At 43.5% G+C, this 17,047-nt stretch overlaps 1 protein-coding gene across 3 annotated transcripts in view; it reads right to left on the bottom strand.

Moving 5' to 3' along the window:
* Positions 1–17,047, bottom strand: part of ZC3H3 (zinc finger CCCH-type containing 3) — a 139,702-nt gene that overhangs the window by 80,138 nt on the left and 42,517 nt on the right. For all 3 annotated transcript variants that reach the window (XM_015856441.1, XM_015856440.1, XM_015856442.2), the window contains exon 4: positions 2,633–2,780. In XM_015856441.1, the coding sequence (XP_015711927.1) occupies positions 2,633–2,780 (148 nt within the window). The remainder of the gene's footprint in view (positions 1–2,632; positions 2,781–17,047) is intronic.

The following is a 17,047-nucleotide window of genomic DNA, read 5'->3' on the forward strand; positions in this document are numbered from 1 at the left end:
CTGCAAAACAGACAGAGCTCTCAGCCCAGGAATTCTGCCCTAACCTGAGCCCCTTTTGCTTCCTCCAACTGTGAACCTCTCAGATCTGGAGATAACATAGGAGGAAGAACCTCAGCCAAACGCTCAGTGCAGCAATTGTGTCACTTAAATCTCTGATTTGGGACAAAAGGAACTTAAGTTGCACTGGGATAAGTTCAAGTTCGATATCAGGATCAATGTCTTTACCAAAGCATTGAGACAGGCTACCCAGAGGGATGGTGGAGTCACTACCCCAGAAGGTGTTCAGGAACAACAGAGATATGGCACTGAGGGGCATGGTTTAGTGAACATGATAGGGATGGGTCAGTGGTAGGAGTTAATGATCTTGGGGGTCTTCTTCCACTTTAGTATGAGTGGGCAAGGTGGTGATGAGTTGACGGTTGGACTGGATGATCTTAGCAGTCTTTCATAGCTTCTATGATTCTATGAGTGGGCATGGTGGTAATGGGTTCATGGTTGGACTTGATGATCTTAGAGGTCTTTTCCAACCTTAATAATCCTATGATTTTGTCCCGGTGCAGTCATTTCACCACCATTAAACTCACCCATCTACAGCTCTGCAAGATTCATCACAGGGCAGAAGACGAGATCTGATATAACAAATAACTCCTACTAACTTTCCTCTCTGGCATGTGCTTGCTATCCCTTGCTCTCTCTCCTTCATGACTGATGCCTAAATGCCCCTATAAGAAGAGAGCAAGCAAAGGAGGGCTAAGATGAGGAATTGTCTAGAAGGGAAGATGGAGGAGGAGCAGCTGAGGTCCCTTGGTTTGTTTGGCCCAGAGAAGAGGAAGCTGATGGGAGGCCTCATGGTGGCCTACAGCTAACTAATGGTAGTCTACAGTCAACTCATGGCAGCCTACAGCCCCCCTCAAAAGTGCAATGCAGGGGCAGGTGCTGATCTCTACTATTTGGGGACAGCGATAGGACCCAAGGGAAACAGCAAGAAATTCTATGACATCAGAGGGATAACATCACAGTATGACACAATGATGCTTAACACGAAGACTGCTGAGTTGAAAATTGTCTTGTTTGAAAGCGATTGCTGAATCTAACCCACTAACAAGCATCGTCCACTAGATACAGATTCCCCTCCTAAGAATAAAATGGGAACAACTATAGAACACATCGAGCTCAACTTGGCTCACCTTTTTTTCTTTCAAGACCCCACATTAGCACAGAGACCTAAAGAAGTACTTTTGCCCAAATCTCGTATCTTTTAACATTTCACATTCATAAAAATTGGAAACAAAAATCAACCTTCTACCAGCCTCTTGGATAAATGGGCAGCACTCAAAGGGAATGCAGAGACAGAAAGAATAGTAATGGTAATGGGATTTTCTGTATCACGAGCATAAGCAGTAGCTATTTCCACTGAGATAGGTTGCCCTTCCCAGATTTTAATAAAGAAGCAAAATTTGCTCCAAAATGGCTAGTTCAGGACAAAAAGGCAGCTACTTCCCAGGAAAACTAAGACAGAAATAGGGAAAGGTAAAATTGAAGCCAACATGGATATAAATGCATTCATTAGGGGCAACTGGGTTGGCTGACACTCAACTATTCCTTCTGCTAAGTTAAGAAAAAAAACAGTATTTCTTTTTTGGAGTGTCCAGATCCACAGCCACCAGAGAAAACAGGAGATTACAACAGGCGAGAAACAAATCTTCATTTGCACACAAAACAATCAGGCACAGTAATTACTGGCAGCAAATTATGAACATCTGAGAAGTAATACTACTTTCGATTTTACTGTAACAAAATTCACAGTACAAAAGCCATACATTAAAACATAAACAATAAATGATAATTATTTTTTAAAAGCTTCTATTTGGGCCAAAGAGGTAACATAACAATTACAGATTTGATGGGCTGACTTTCAGTAATAGCATAGCAATCTTATAGAATCATTTAATCATTTAGGTTGGAGCCGAACTCTAGTGTCATCAAGTCCAACTATTATGCTTAGACACAATTTGTCTTGGCCTCCAAAACATTCCTGGTAAAATGTTCTATTAGATAACAGTGCAGCTCGTTTATAGCTGAAATACAGACATCTACCACACTTTCACTGAGCTCCTCCAAAGCGCAGATGTGCACAATAGTCTTATTTTCGGGTGTTCCTGTGTGCAGGCAAGATTTGGACTTAATGATCTTTATGGGTCACTCCCAACTCAGGAGATACTATGATTCCATGATTCCACAATAACGTTATAAAGCAGGCTTGGTTTCATTAGCAGGTTTGACCATGTCTAATTAGCAGGAAATGTTCATTTCCAAAAGCAGCAGCAAGTTTACTTAGTTCTAATGTGTATATTTATCCATCACCCTTATTTAACTGCTTCATGAAAACAAATAACTCACATAGGGAACGAATATGAAGGAGCAGACTGTAGTAAGCTGTTTGCCACCAGTCTAATGGGATTACTAACATGATTTTACACTTTAAGACAATAAACAATGAGTCCAAGTAGCTAAACAAATAGAGAAATTAAGTGATTTTTGTGACTAATGCAATTGCAATGTCACGGAACACGGAACAGAAATAAAAGCGTCCACAGCTCTTGGTCCTGCATTCAACAAATGGAAGAATTACCTGGATGCCAGTAGACGCCTCATCTTCCAGTTGGGGACAGAGCTGCTAAATGGTGAGGAGGGAGTTACCACGTTCTTCTTCACTATCCTGTAGCGTGTCTTTATCACTTTGCTTGCTGGGGGGCTCCTTAAGAAGTGCAAGTTGGCACCTGCAGGAAAGCAAAGGGAAAAATGGGATGAAATTCAAGTGCGCATCCAGGGAGGTTGTAGGGAAGAAAAAAAGAATCACAGAAACATAACGGTCCAAAAAAACCCCAAAAACAACAAACCCAAACAACAAACCAACCCCAACAAGCCCCCCCAAAAAAACAATAAAGGTGGAAAAAAACCCCAAAAACAACAAACACCAGCCCCAAGACATCCCACCATGTCTATCAAACCCCGTCTCCCGGAGTCACATCTCCACATTTCTTGAGTGATTCCAGGTATAATGACTCCACCAGCTTCCCTAGGCAGCCTGTTTGGCCACTCTTTCCAATAAGACATTTTTCCTGATACCTAACCTCAATTTGCAACAGATTTCTGCTTTTAATCATTACCGTTTTCAGAATATTTTGAAGGATGATCTACACATCTACACGGCATTTTTTTTTTCCTGCTGAATGTTTCATGCAATTAACAGCTATGTGTTTGACTCTGGTTTTCCTCCACGTGATAGCAAGCAATTTTTTTGGCAGCTTTAAGGAATGCATCTAATTGCCTGACTTTTATAACATACAGCTATAACTGCCCAGATAATTAAAGCTGACACTACATGCTGAGACTAAGTCTTCTGGTTTTATAACTGATTTAAAGGGCTGGCTGTTTTTCTTGGGAGATGCTCTAATTAAAATTATTGCAAGGTTGAGAGGGGGAAACCAGAAGCATTATTTTCCCTGAAAATGTGGTACTCAGTCCCACGTCCATTTCTGTATGAAGTGTCTCCCAGATAACCACAATGATTCTTGTACATCTAAACAAGCAAAGCAGAAAAACACACTTTACTTTCTTGTCCATTCACCAGCATGCTAATATCTCAATGCTGGCTTTAAGAGGGATAAAGCAGGAAATTCCCCTTCCCAAACTCAGCCTGAGCTTTACAACTTCTGATAAGGGGATGGAGAGAAGGGAGCTCGGTAGATAAATCACCAGAATTTTTCATGATAAAGATGAAGATCACGATGCTTCTCTATGCTCTGCTGTAAAGATAAATGCTCATTGAGCACAGGGCATGCAGAGGGATTCACAGCCTTCAGTTTTGCCTATAAAGTGTCAGGCGTGCTCACGACAGCGCACAAACAAGCACTTTTATGCAGAAGTGGTAAAACTGGGAAGGCACCGCTGTTCGTGTCTCTGAAGGGATTTTCTTTCACATCCCTACCGCTTTGCTCTTTAATTCCTACTTAGGACCCCTGTGTAATTAATATATCAGAATAATGCCTGCAGGCAGGTTATCTCATGATAAGAATTGGACTTTGATGATGCTTGAGAGGAAAGCACGCTGCTGTCGGTAGTAAGCAGCAATAAAAGCTCCGAGTACAGGCGCATGAAATCAGCCAGGAAATGTTTAACAACCTGAAAAGCCAGGAAGTTAGCACCAGTGACCTAAGCTCCGAGTGAATTGGAATAAAACTTAAACAAGACGTATTCATTAAATACTCCCCAGGGTTAAGAAAGGGGAATGCCATTTCATTTCTTGTTTTTTTTTTTGAGGGGGGGTCCTAACATCTCTTCAATTCCCAAGTATTTAGGCTTCCTTTACTAACCCAGCCTCTAAATAAATGAGATTTAAGAGATGCTCTCAAGCAAACAAAAGGGTTGACAGTTGGACTGGATGATCTTAGAGGTCTTTCTAACTTTAATGATTTTATGAAAAGGTGAAACAACCAGAGGAACCGCAAAGACTCGCAGCCTTAAGGGTGAACAAAGAAAGAGAGAGAGGAAAGAGAACAAAAAACAATTTGGCTTTCCAATGTTTCTAATGTTGCCTTTGGAATTTTCATAGAATCACTTGGTTGGAAAAGACCAATAAGGTCATCAAGTCAACCCACCTTCACCATGCCTTATCATGAAGGCTGGAAAAGACTTCTAAGATCATCTTGTCCATCCATCAAACCAATAGCACTATGCCCACTAAACTATGTCCCTCAGTGCCATATTTAACACATTTCTTGAACAGCTGCAGGGACAGTGACTCCACCACCTCTTGTTCCAATGTTTGACCACTCTTTCAGAGAAGAAATTGTTCCTAATATCCAGTCTGAACTTCCCCTACTGCAATTTGAGGCCATTACCTCTCATTCTCAATAGAATCCCGCTAACTTTTTTAGGGCTTACATGGATCTTTAAGGCTCTTTGCAAGGCTTGAGCACTAAGTGCAATTAGAATCACTTCCAAACAACAGCAAAACCAGTTTTGCTTCAGTTATCAACAATATATCAACAACAGGGTTTGCAAATTTGCACAACTGCGATGAAATCCAACTTGTCCTCATTGTCACCCTGCAAAACCACATCCCCAAACCTATTCTCACCACCAACCCCACATCCTCCCCAAACAGCACCAGCAGACCCCTCACCTCCACTGCTCCAACCGTACAAAACTATTAAAGTGGGAATCTGTTGATTGTATTAACAACTTTATTATTATTATTATTATTATTATTATTATTATTATTATTATTATTATTATTATTATTATTATTATTATTATTTTTAACCACTGTGCATTGTCACTCATCAACCCAGCACCTAATCCACATCCTGCATGGAACACAAGTCCCAAGTCATAGCAGCTTTCAGGTGTCCCCAGTGCCGGCGTGCAGACGGGCTGGCACCTGGTAAACTCCATTCCCCAGCAATAATTGGATGTTGTATTCATGCCAGAGCCGCTCTTCGGAAAGCGCCCGCATGCACGCTCCAGCATTAAGCACCTTCTGAAAGAGGCTCTCCGAAGAGCTCAGTTTTCTATTATTACTTGCTAGCTGAGGGGTTTTGTGTAGATAATCATGTTATTTAGATAGGATGTTGGTTTAATTCCCTTCATTACAGGCTCCCAGGGTTGTAATTTTTTTTCTCCACATGATGTATTCCCCGTGGCACATTTCACTCAAATCAAACACTTTACGCTTTTATTACAAACAATACCCCAGCGTCCCCCGTTATCAGCCCAGCACACACATGCACACTCCTCGCAGAGATCCAGAGGTCAGTTCTAATGACTAATCGATCTCATTAGCTTTCCTAATTAAAAACTTTACTACCGCAATGGAAGACAAACTACAAAAAAACTGCTTGCATCATATTTGAATGGGATATGAGCACCATTTATCAGGCCAGGCTCGCAGCCCATGCTGTGTTGCTGAGTTGGAGCTTTGCTTGGAGCCGTGACTCCCCCAGCACTGTTTGCTCAGGGATGGGGAAAAACATGGTCCAGGGACTCCAGTGCCTTTTGCTGCCCTTCGAATGGGCAATTGGGTGGCAAAAACCCTTTCCGCGGTACTCATCCTTCATCTGAACAGATGTGGCCCAGGACATCCTCCTTTGAAGCCAATGTCAGACCACCCTATCATGCCCATTCAAAGAGTCACAGAATCATTAAGGCTGGAAAATACCTCTAAGATCACCAAATCCAACTATCAACCCATCCCCGCCATGTTTACTCAGCCATGGCCCTCAGTCTCCACAGCTCTCAAATACCTCAAGGTATATATACCTCAAGGAATGGCAACTCTAACACCTCCCTGCTCAGTCTGTCCCAATGCCTGACCAATACTCAACCTGAATCTCTCTTGTTGCAACCTGAGACCATTACCTCTCATCCTTCTCATCCTTATTCTGAATGTGGGCCTGGACCATACATCCTCTTCCAAGTAGATACAGTCCAGAGTCATGCACCCTTCTTCTGAGCAGATGTGGTCCAGTACCACACATCGTTCTTCTCAGCAGATACCACTCATGACCACAGGATGATGAGTGGCCTTATTTCAGCTCATATTTTGCTATGGAGGGGGAATATCTGAAGCAGGGAGAGCAAAACACCTCCTGGGATGTCTACAGGAGAGCTGGAAGCAACATGAGGTCCAGCTCACCTTCCAGCATCCCCAAAGTATACGCATGGCTGTGCTCTGATTTCTTCTATTCCCACACCACCCCCAACTGTCTCTTATTTCTGCTCAATGCCTCCCCCACATGAATGAAGTATTTAAAAGCAAAAGGATATGCTTTTTTTCCTTTGCTTTTTTAATTCCTCCCTCGATGCAAAATGGAGTTGGCTTAAAAGCAAGTTTCCACTTCAAAAAAGAACAAACAAAAGAAAAAAAAAAGTAAAACTTTTATAAAAAAAGATGTATTCCTCCCCATGGCAAGAAAAATGGAGGGGAACACTGACCTGCTGTTAATTACAACAAATCTTTCCTTGACATTAAATTTTAATCATCCACATCTGCCAGAAGGACGAGAAGAGGCGAGGAAGGTATTAGCCAAATCTGTCTGTTTCTCCATCAAATCAGGGCATTTCAGCGAGTTTTATGCTAGTCTTCCTCCTGTCATTTACAACAATAGAAACTGAATCCATTTGGGTGACATGCTACAGAAAAGGGGAAGCGTTCTGGAATCGGCAGAGTAAATCCTACTGCTGGGAAAATGAATGTTAAATGAACACTGATACATTTCCAGGTGTACTAATTCCTAAATTCAAGGGATTCTTTCAGAAAGTGATGTGGGACAGACAACACATCCCATGTGGGTATGGGGATTGCTCAGGCAGCAAAAGAAGAGGAAAAAAAAAGGGATAATAATGGGTGCTGTGGGCCATGAAGTGACAGCTGAGAGCCCACCTGGGTCCCTGCGCTATGAAGCTCCAGGCACTGGGGCTAAGCACGGAGCTGCTTCTGCTTTTAAACCCCACTCAGAAGCAGTGGAAAGGGACAGGAGCATTTATTTTCCAGCACTTGGAAGTGAGATGAGAGCAACAAATGCACAAATGCAAATTGCACCTTTGATAGGGATTGCACCTTTGATACGGTGCCGGTGTTGTGAACTGCACCAGAGGAAATATTGGAGATGCTGCATTCCCAGCAGAGCCACCCAGAGCAGCCCTTTATATTCCATCCTGACCACTAAAGTGCAATAAAAGCAATGTAGAGGTTGAAAACCTCTGGTAAAACTGGATTGCTTCCTCAAAGCCAAGCATTAGGAAGTAAAATAAAAAGCTAAGGACTATGAGCACACACATTGTGTGCTGTCGGCATCTTTTGCAACTCCTGATACAAGTTCTGATGCTACCAAGGACTGTACGAAAATGGCAATCAAAGCTTAAAAACAGCTCCAAAATGACAATTTCTGTAAGGTAAGGTTGACTGGTGTGTAGTTACCTCTGTGACTGGGAAGATCTTGGAATGGATCCTCCTAGAAGACATATTAAGGCACATGAGGGATGAGTGGGTGATCCGAGACAGCAAGGATGGCTTTACCAGGGGGAGGTTGTGCCTGACCAATAGAGTGGCCTTCTATGATGGAGTGATGACATCACTGGACAAATGGAAGGCAACTGATGTCATTCACCTGGACTTGTGCAAGGCTTTTGGCATGGTTCAACATCACATCCTTACTCTGGTGAGGACATGGCTAAAAGGTGATGTTCAGCCTCAGGGTAAGTCAACAGGAAGGAAATAAATATATGATGAATATAACCAGCAATAACACAAAACCACAGCAAACTGCCTTCTCTTTACATCTCAAAGGAGAGTATATAGGGAATGGAAACACACAGCTAAAGTTATCAAGGGCTATCAAGAGAAAAGGAAATTTCATCACTGCAACAGAGGCATTTTACATCATAAATCATTTTACATACTGGAGGATATATCCAGTAATGGAAAATAGAGGGCAAAATGAAACAACAGAGGGAAGATGGGATAAAGCAAGAAGGTAGGAGATGAACTCAGGCTCCTTATGTTGGAGTATAGTATGGAAAAGGGAAATTAAATGGAATAATCTGTGAGAAAAAAGAAGGGTCTCAGAAGCTAAAAGTTCAAGAGTAACCAAGAGCCAGCATGGCTCTTCCTCCGATAGCCCTATAAGGATCTCCGGAGGAGGTTGGTAGACCTACCCAATTTCTGCATGAGCCTTTCAAGAGTTCCATTAATTACACATCAAATGATCTTGCAACAAGGATAGACCTGTGGATTAATCTGAATAAATCACAGCTCCTACCTGTCCTTCCTAATAGAAAATCCTTTTGGTGTTTCTCTTTACACTAGGAACACCTGGAAAATGTTGGCCCTAAGCCACGCGGCTCAGTGTCTTTTTGTTCTGGGCACCAACTTGGCCAAGTCCCTAGAGTTAACAAAAGGATTTGGGATTACAGTAATGCTGTTACGAATTTAGTGTGAAAACAGACACCGGTATTACGGGATGATTATCACAGAGCATGTTCAATATGTTCACACAGAATGGCACAGCAAGAGGTTAATTATATTGCTACTGGAATCAGCTTCCAAAAGGACCATCCTTCGGTTTAAGAGGGGAATTTAATTTTCACACTCATTCAGTTCTGAGCTCTTTCAAGAGAGACGGCTATTTATGCCAGAATGTAAACGATGGTTTATGATCATGAAATGCTGTTTAATAGGAAATAAATCCAATTGATCAAAAGTGCTTTACCTGCAACCCCAAGCAAGGGGACAACAGGAGCACGGGCTTTACAGCTGAAGTGTTTTAGCAGACTCCACGTGCAATTCTTTGCCTAGCACGGCAGCCACTTTCAGCTGGGAACATTTGGGGAATTAATACCAAATCTGCTTCACTAATTCCTTATATTAAATGGACCGCAGGCAGGGATGAAGTTAATGTAAGCCATCAGGCATAACAATGCATGGGTGCAATGGCACTTGCTAGAGATCAGCTCTATGGAAGCACTCATTCTAGCAGGGAAAGCATTAAAATCCACCTATACTGTTATAAGAACTGCAATTGTACCCAAGCATGCAGGTTTGAAGCAAAAAAAAGTAGAGGAATTTGTTTCCTGGAATTATGGTGTTGGATAAACAGCACCATTCATATTCAAGAGTAAAACCAAGCTGTCAAAAGCTCATCAAGTCTAAGTTCCTTAAAGAGCGCCTTAGGGAAAATGTTTTGTATAACACTCAGGAAAAAGAAACATTTCTACATGGAAATATGATTAGAACAAGTAACTTACTCTAAGTTATAGTAAGTTACACCCCTGTCTGCCTTAGGCCCAAGGAGGACTCCAAGTATCTACAAGCTCAAAGTCCTCTTATACCGGAGACAACAGGAATGGAGTAAAACGCGTTTCGACAGCGTGGATCATGAAGACCAAAAGTCAAACCATCCCTACCACGTCCACTAAATCATAGAATCATAGAATGGTTTGGGTTGGAAGGGACCCCAAAGACCATCTTGTCATCATCCAGCTATAGGAAGGGCAGAGCACGACCTCCCCTTGCAGAATGAACACCAGCACTCTTCCCATCTCTTCCTGTGGTTAACGCGGAATTAGTTCAGGACAAGGCAACAACATCACGTAAAGCTGTCAACACTGGGGATGCTTCTTGATAGGATGGAACAGGACTGCAACATCCCCTTGGCACAAAAACTATGGGAAAAGATATCACCGTGCATTACTGGTGAGTGGTATTAGGCCACAATGCAGAGAAGACAATGGCCAGGCTTGAGGTTGCATGACCTTTGAAGGCCATTTCCAACTCAAATGATTCCATGGATTTTCAACCACACAACAGAACCAGACGGGTTCAGGGTCATGCTCAGCAATGTGGTTTTCAAGTCTGCAGATCCGAACAGACCAGTACCAAAAATACAGAGTTGGAGGAAAGCAATTCCCAGCGAAAGCATTGCTCTCATCCACCGCTAACCCCTCCAACCATTCTTCATGAACTTAAATCTTACCCCGTAGGAACATTCGCACCGAGAAAGTCAGGAGCGCAGCGATTTAGTTCATCTGTCTCCCAGCTCTATCTATCCATCTTTCTGAGCAATCCACCCATCTGTTTAATCCATCCGAGCTCCTCCGCAGCCTCCTGTGTCCATTCATCTGTCTGCGCACGCGGCGCGATGCAGGCGTCTGCCCACAGGAACGTCACTTCAAATTTGTCTGCTGCCAGAGCTGTGCCTGCAACACTACGGGTATTTCTGCAAGGTCCCTGTAACAGCCCCTCGTGTTTTACAAGGAATTAGGAAGGGGGGGAAAAAAACTGAAACTTTAATAAATGTGTTGCCACATGCGGGCATGTTTCTCCCTTTCCGCATACGTTCCCACTTGGATGCAGGCATTCCCTGTTTACATCCAAGGCTGAGATGCTGCCTATAGAGGAATCAAAGAATAACAGAATCATATCTGTGTTTAGAAGGGTCACAGAAGGACTGAGTCCAACTCCTGGCTTCATATAAGACTACTCAAACCCCAACCCTTATCTCAGAGTGTTGACCAAATAGTTCTTGAACTCCAGAAGCTTGGGTTCATGACCACTGCCCTGGGCAGTCTGTTTCATGTCCAGCCACCCAGAAAGGTGAAGAACCTTTTCCTACTATCCAAGCTGACCGTCCCCTGATGCAGTTCCACGCCACCAGGGTTTATGGGATGTGGTTTCTTTGGGCATCCCACCTTCCACTTCCAGATCAAAGGTGCTTAGGGTCAACATCTCCATATACAAATACAGAAACACATCAATCACATCCTTGGAGCAGTTTTGGAAGCAGATAAGCAAGAGACTTTTTGCTTTAGAAACAACAGAATATCCTCATAACTTCAAGCACCAAATCCCCAGAACAGCACCGCTGGGGACATTCAGTTTTTAACATACTAAATTAGGCATTTAAATCTTGCACATAGTGCTGAAGATTTATGATGTATGTCTCCCGGTCCTGGAAAGGCTAACAGTGATTTAATACATGGAGATCTTAACTGATGATTGGTATCCCATTATGCACCAGCCGTCAGCACATTATACATCACAGCCAGCGCTTCCCTTCCTCCATCCAGCAGGAAAATGCTTGCAGACTTCGCATCCCTTACAGGGATGGATTCCTAATGAGTAACATCCTAACAGATGAGTTACTTCCTCTTGTAACGCAAGCAGCTATTCAAAATTTGTCTCGCATTAAATATGGCCACCTAAGTGGCTTCGGCAGCAAGACAAACTTCTCCTTCTCTAAGCAAAACTTGCCACTTACTCGTCTTCCCCCTTGACCCTGGAGTTTCTGCAGCAGACAGTGCTTGCAGGCAATAACTGGTTGAATTTAATCGCAGAATCATCAAATCATGAAAGCTGGAAAAGATTATCAAATCCAACCTCAACCCATCCCCACCATGCCCACTAAACCATGTCCCCATCTGCCACATCTCCAAGTTTATTCCAGGGGCAGTGACTCCACCACCTCCCTGGGCAGCCTGTTCCAATGCCTGACCACTCTTTTGGAGAAGAACTTTTTCCTAATATCCAACCTAAACATCCTCTGGTACGACTTGTGGCCATATATATATTTCTGTTTTGACAACATATATAGTCCCAAGTGTCTTGCCTTCATTACCTACACAAGATTTAGCTTCTCTAAGAGCTCAGGGTTGGTGTATTTCAGAGGCACACAAGTAACTGAAGACTGGTGAGTTGGGAAGACAATGGGAATAATTCAAGTAACAGAACTTCCTGGACTCAGCTCTACGGAATACATACAACTTCAATATCAGAACATGTCCAACTGTGCTCATGGCAGAAGGGCTGGAATTGGACAATCTTTAAGCTCCCTTCCAACCCAACCCATTCTATGATTCTATCATCAGTAGAGACAGGAGGTCCTGCTGGGTGCAAGAAGACATCACACCAATTATTTATGTTCCCATAAGCTGTGGAGACATGCAGTCCCAAAGCCAGCATAGGGGTCCATGCACTGGTATCCAGCTCAGCTCCATTCCCATCACTAGGACAGCTCCCTTCCAATGCTTAGGGAGCTGATGAGCCTGCTAACGATAAAGAGGCTGTGTTATCCACCTACTAAGAGGTGGTCACACTTAGTACACTATAAATGCACTTTTCCCTGATACAACCCCCCGTTAAAGAGCCTCAATGGCTCTCTGGAGCATTGGGCCTTGTTCAAACACAACCCTTATTATTATAACAAAAGAGGGATTTTTTTTTTCTCCCCCTCTACCTTCCTTCAGTGAATGATTATTAATGTGTTTCCAGGAGCCGGGTCCATTTCTCTAAATGAGAGCAGGATGGCAGGCGAGGCGGGAGGAAGGCTGATAAATGCCCTCCTCCCCCCAGCCTCACGGCGGGAGCTGCCAGGGGTTCTCGTTCTAACAAGCTTCAGATGGAAGATGACTGGAATAACAAAGTATGAATTTTTATGAGTCTAATAAATCACTCCACTTTTCCTGCTCTTGATCGTTTTCAGCACTTCAAACACTAGAAAAACCCCGGCTATAATCAAATGGGTTCATGGATCTTGTGTTAACGCCGAGGCACGGGAGGGGTGTGCACAGAGGTCGCTCTGTAAAATCCATTTGCATACGTGCTTTAGGATTGACTCAATGTATTTTATTTTTAATTTAATGATGAGACATTTGAATCCCACAGGAATTCCCCCACCCTCAAAGCCTTATGAAAGCAGAGGCTGGCCTTCTTTCCCCCATTTTTATACCCTTCCTATCTATCCACTTAAAAAGACCCTGACCCAACTCCACCATCAACAGAGAAACTTGGGTAAAGTCCATAAGAACTGAGGAAAACTTTGCAGGCAGGTTTGTTAAGCTCCTTTTAATTCTCCTTCTTAAGCTTATAGATACCTATATGTGATGAACAGGTTACCAAGAGAGGTGATGGGTGCCCCATCCCTGGAGACAGTCTGTATCAGGCTCTGAGCACCTGATCAAGCTGTAGGTCACCCTGTTCACTGCAGGGGAGTTGGACTAGATGACATTTAAGGCCCCCTTCCAACTTAAACAATTCTATGATTCCACAAATGGGCTCTGATCCCATCCAACTAAGAAGCAAAAGATTTGGGCTTCAGGTTGCCACCACTGAGTACTTGCACATGTATTTGATGAGGAAAATACCTGAAGAGTGACCTAAAACACTAGCTAAACCCCAGGGAAGACCACAGTGATCTAAAGAAAATTGGTATGGAAAACAAAGCTTTTCGTGTGCATGGTGGTGATGAGTTGATGGCTGCACTTGATGATCTTAGTGGCCTTTTCCAACCTTAATGATTCTGTGATTCTATGAAATAATTATTGTTGAAAGCTCCAGGACAGCAAATGGCAGAGAAGAGAGGTGGTTAAATAAGGCAGCACGCAACCAATTACCAAATGCTCTGCAATACTTTGAGACCAATCCCAGAAACACAACCTGCAGCTCTGAAACGTGATCAAAAAAGTCTTCATAATGGATATACTCATCCTGGTCCACTTGCACTGTGCCGATGGCAAATCCTACTAAGGCGAGCCATGGACCCAATGCCCCCATATCAATGCAGCACCCTCATCCTGAGGCTTTCAGGTTCATGTCCCCAAAGCAAGGAGGACAAGCGAGCTGGGAAACCTGTTGTTTTCGTCATCCTCCTCCTCTTTAATCCCTCAGATATGTTTCCACCGTGCACCGCTTTTCATTTGCTTTTCCAGCAGCACAGCACTGAATCAGGGAGGGAATTCATCTTTGACAAACATTTACCGATTATCAAATCACAACTGCAGCCACAGACAGGAGCAATAAGTCACTTTAAGCAGCCGTCCGTATTGCAGTCTGAGGAGTTTGGGCAGCTCCGCAATGACAAATCACTCCTGTCAAAGCGGCATGTTCCCTCGCGCTCCGAATCCGTGTTCTCTGTTGTTCCACACTACCTGGTGTTTAATGACAACACTGTCAGACTAAGACGAAGCCTCTGCGCTGCGGACTGTCAAAGCCCTATTAGAGGAAAGATTGAGACCCTACTCTTCTTAAACTCACTCAAGCAACACAACCCGCTAGTTTTTATAATTATGGTACGAGAGCCATCGATCGCGTGCTGACACCTAACCTATCTGTATGAAATGGGAGTAGTTTGCTGGGTGACAGTTGCTATAGATTATTGTGGGTGGGTTTCTTCCCCCCTTTTATCCATTGCTCTACAAAGCCTAAAATAGATGGGAAGGAAAAAGGGAAAAGTGTTTGCCTTCGCTGAGATGCCTTTGCTATCCCTGATCTTTGCCTTCAAGAAACATAGGACAGCTTAGGTTGGAAGGGATCTTAAAGATTATCTAGCTCCAACCCCCATGCCATGGGCTGGTTGCCACCCACTAGATCAGGTTTCCCAAACCCCATCTAAAGGAGCCATGAGCATTTCCAAAGATGGGGCATTCACTTGAGAAAGTTTCACGTAACTCCCCGCATTGGGAAAACCAATCCCCCTATTGTCATCTGCATACAGGAGGAACAACACATAGATCATGTTTTAAGTCAAGTATTAGATATGGAGTTTGGGGGCCCTGCCTGTGGCTTGGAGCTTCATGATCCTTGAGGTCCCTTCCAACTCAAGCCATTCTATGACTCTGTGATCATGCCAAGAAGCATCTGACACCAGGGAAATGGTGTGGGAACACAACCTTGGATGGAAAAGCTCATGTAACAGGATTTGGGAATTACAGAACAGCAGCAGAAGAGGTCAGAAAATCTTCTCCCAGAGCAGAAGCATACAGTCCAGCATAATCTCTTCTTTTTGGGTTCACGTCCTGAGTTCCCAACAGTGTAAAGGAAAGTAATCATAGTCTGAGGGTTCTGGGAAGCCACTTCTGAGCTAAGCAAATAGACATAAAGGAAAGGAGACCAGAGCCAAGGAGGCTTTCAGAAGTACCAAGGAAAACCTGGGATGCAGAAGAGGTGCTATACTAGTATACATGAACATTTTCATAGCCTAAGCTATGCACAAGCATTAGTGCACATGTTTTTTTCCTAGTATTGCCCATTTGGGTGACACAGATGAATGAGTCTGACATGCATCCATTTCATCCACTTCCACAGTTTCATTTGCACCACAGAAGAAAAAAGCCACCAGTGTTCCATTGGGGCAGACATGGATGCTTGTTGTTTGAACACAACACCCTTAAAGAGACAATTTGTTAGCATAAAGGTGGAAAAATGATCCCATTCTGTCCACGTAGGAAAGGGACAAAAAAAGCTTTGTTGCTGGTGGCTTTTTGGCTGCTGATGTCAACGACAAAGCCAACGATAAGGAAAGCTCAAACCAAGAAGATGGATGGTTCCATATCATATCCATTCCACACAAGGCTGCCAATGAAGACGGAACCCAAATGTCAAAATGAAGATAAAAAGTTTCCATTTCTGGTTGAAAACAAGCACTGTTTTAACCAGTGCATCAATAACTCTACCTTTACCTTCTAGCTGCGAGCGTTTTATGTTCATGCTTCAATCCCCGCTGACCAGTGCACCCACTCCACCCTTCCCAACTGCATACACTGAAGGAAACAGCATCTCATCCTGCATCTAAAACCCAACAGCAATGCCTGGGTTATGCCTCCAATAAACACCTGATTTTCTAAACCAGGAGTGACAGGAGTAGATCGCATCGTCCTTGGGATCACCCAGGGATGTCAGCATGGGAGAGGAAAAGAACAACAAGAAATCTCACTTCTCCTGCCTCTAGTTTGACAAGCCATACTAGACAGGGGCGGTAATATTTGATAAATTTTCATTTTCCTTCCAAGGCTGTCAGGTAATCTTTTTACTGACAGCGCTACAGGGGTTTTCTGTACTCTGAGGGAAAAGGGCTTGTACTCGTGCTTGTTATTAAGCCAAATACATATTTTGGATGGAGAAACAATAACTATTACTATACCTTTCCACCTATACATAAGTACTCCAAGGGTGAGGCTACACAACTCCATGCACCAAGCTGGCTAACAACACAATGCCCATGGGACCTCGTTAAAAAAAAAACCTCAAAGCTAAGTGTTAAAAGCATCAATACAGCTCCGGTGCTCCTTCACCACCAGCACAAGTCACATTTCCCCTCTTCTTCGGGCATAAATTTTACAGTTAGTAAGGACTCATAATGCCAAAGAGATGTTGCGGCTGTGGTTCTTTTTTTTTTCAAGTGTGACCAATCACTCCTAATAAACCTGCTGAAGTCACAGCAAAGGTGGTAGATCCCATAATATCATGTGAGGCCATGGGACTGAGCTCTCAGCCACGAAAGGAGCCGCCCCCCAACCAACCCTCGTCCTCAGTGCGATGTCATCCCGCAGTGGAAGAAGCCATACCCAGTCCCATCTTGTCTTGACGAGCAAGGAAAGTTTCTCCCTTCTGTTGTTTCTTGAGACTAAAGGAAGACATGCAAGGAGCCCAGGACAGCTAAATTTTTCCGCAAAAGCAAGGAGAGAAACATATTTATCCGGGGAGTCTACG

The sequence above is a fragment of the Coturnix japonica genome, chromosome 2, assembly GCF_001577835.2.
Source record: "Coturnix japonica isolate 7356 chromosome 2, Coturnix japonica 2.1, whole genome shotgun sequence".
NCBI classification, from domain to species: Eukaryota; Metazoa; Chordata; class Aves; order Galliformes; family Phasianidae; genus Coturnix; species Coturnix japonica.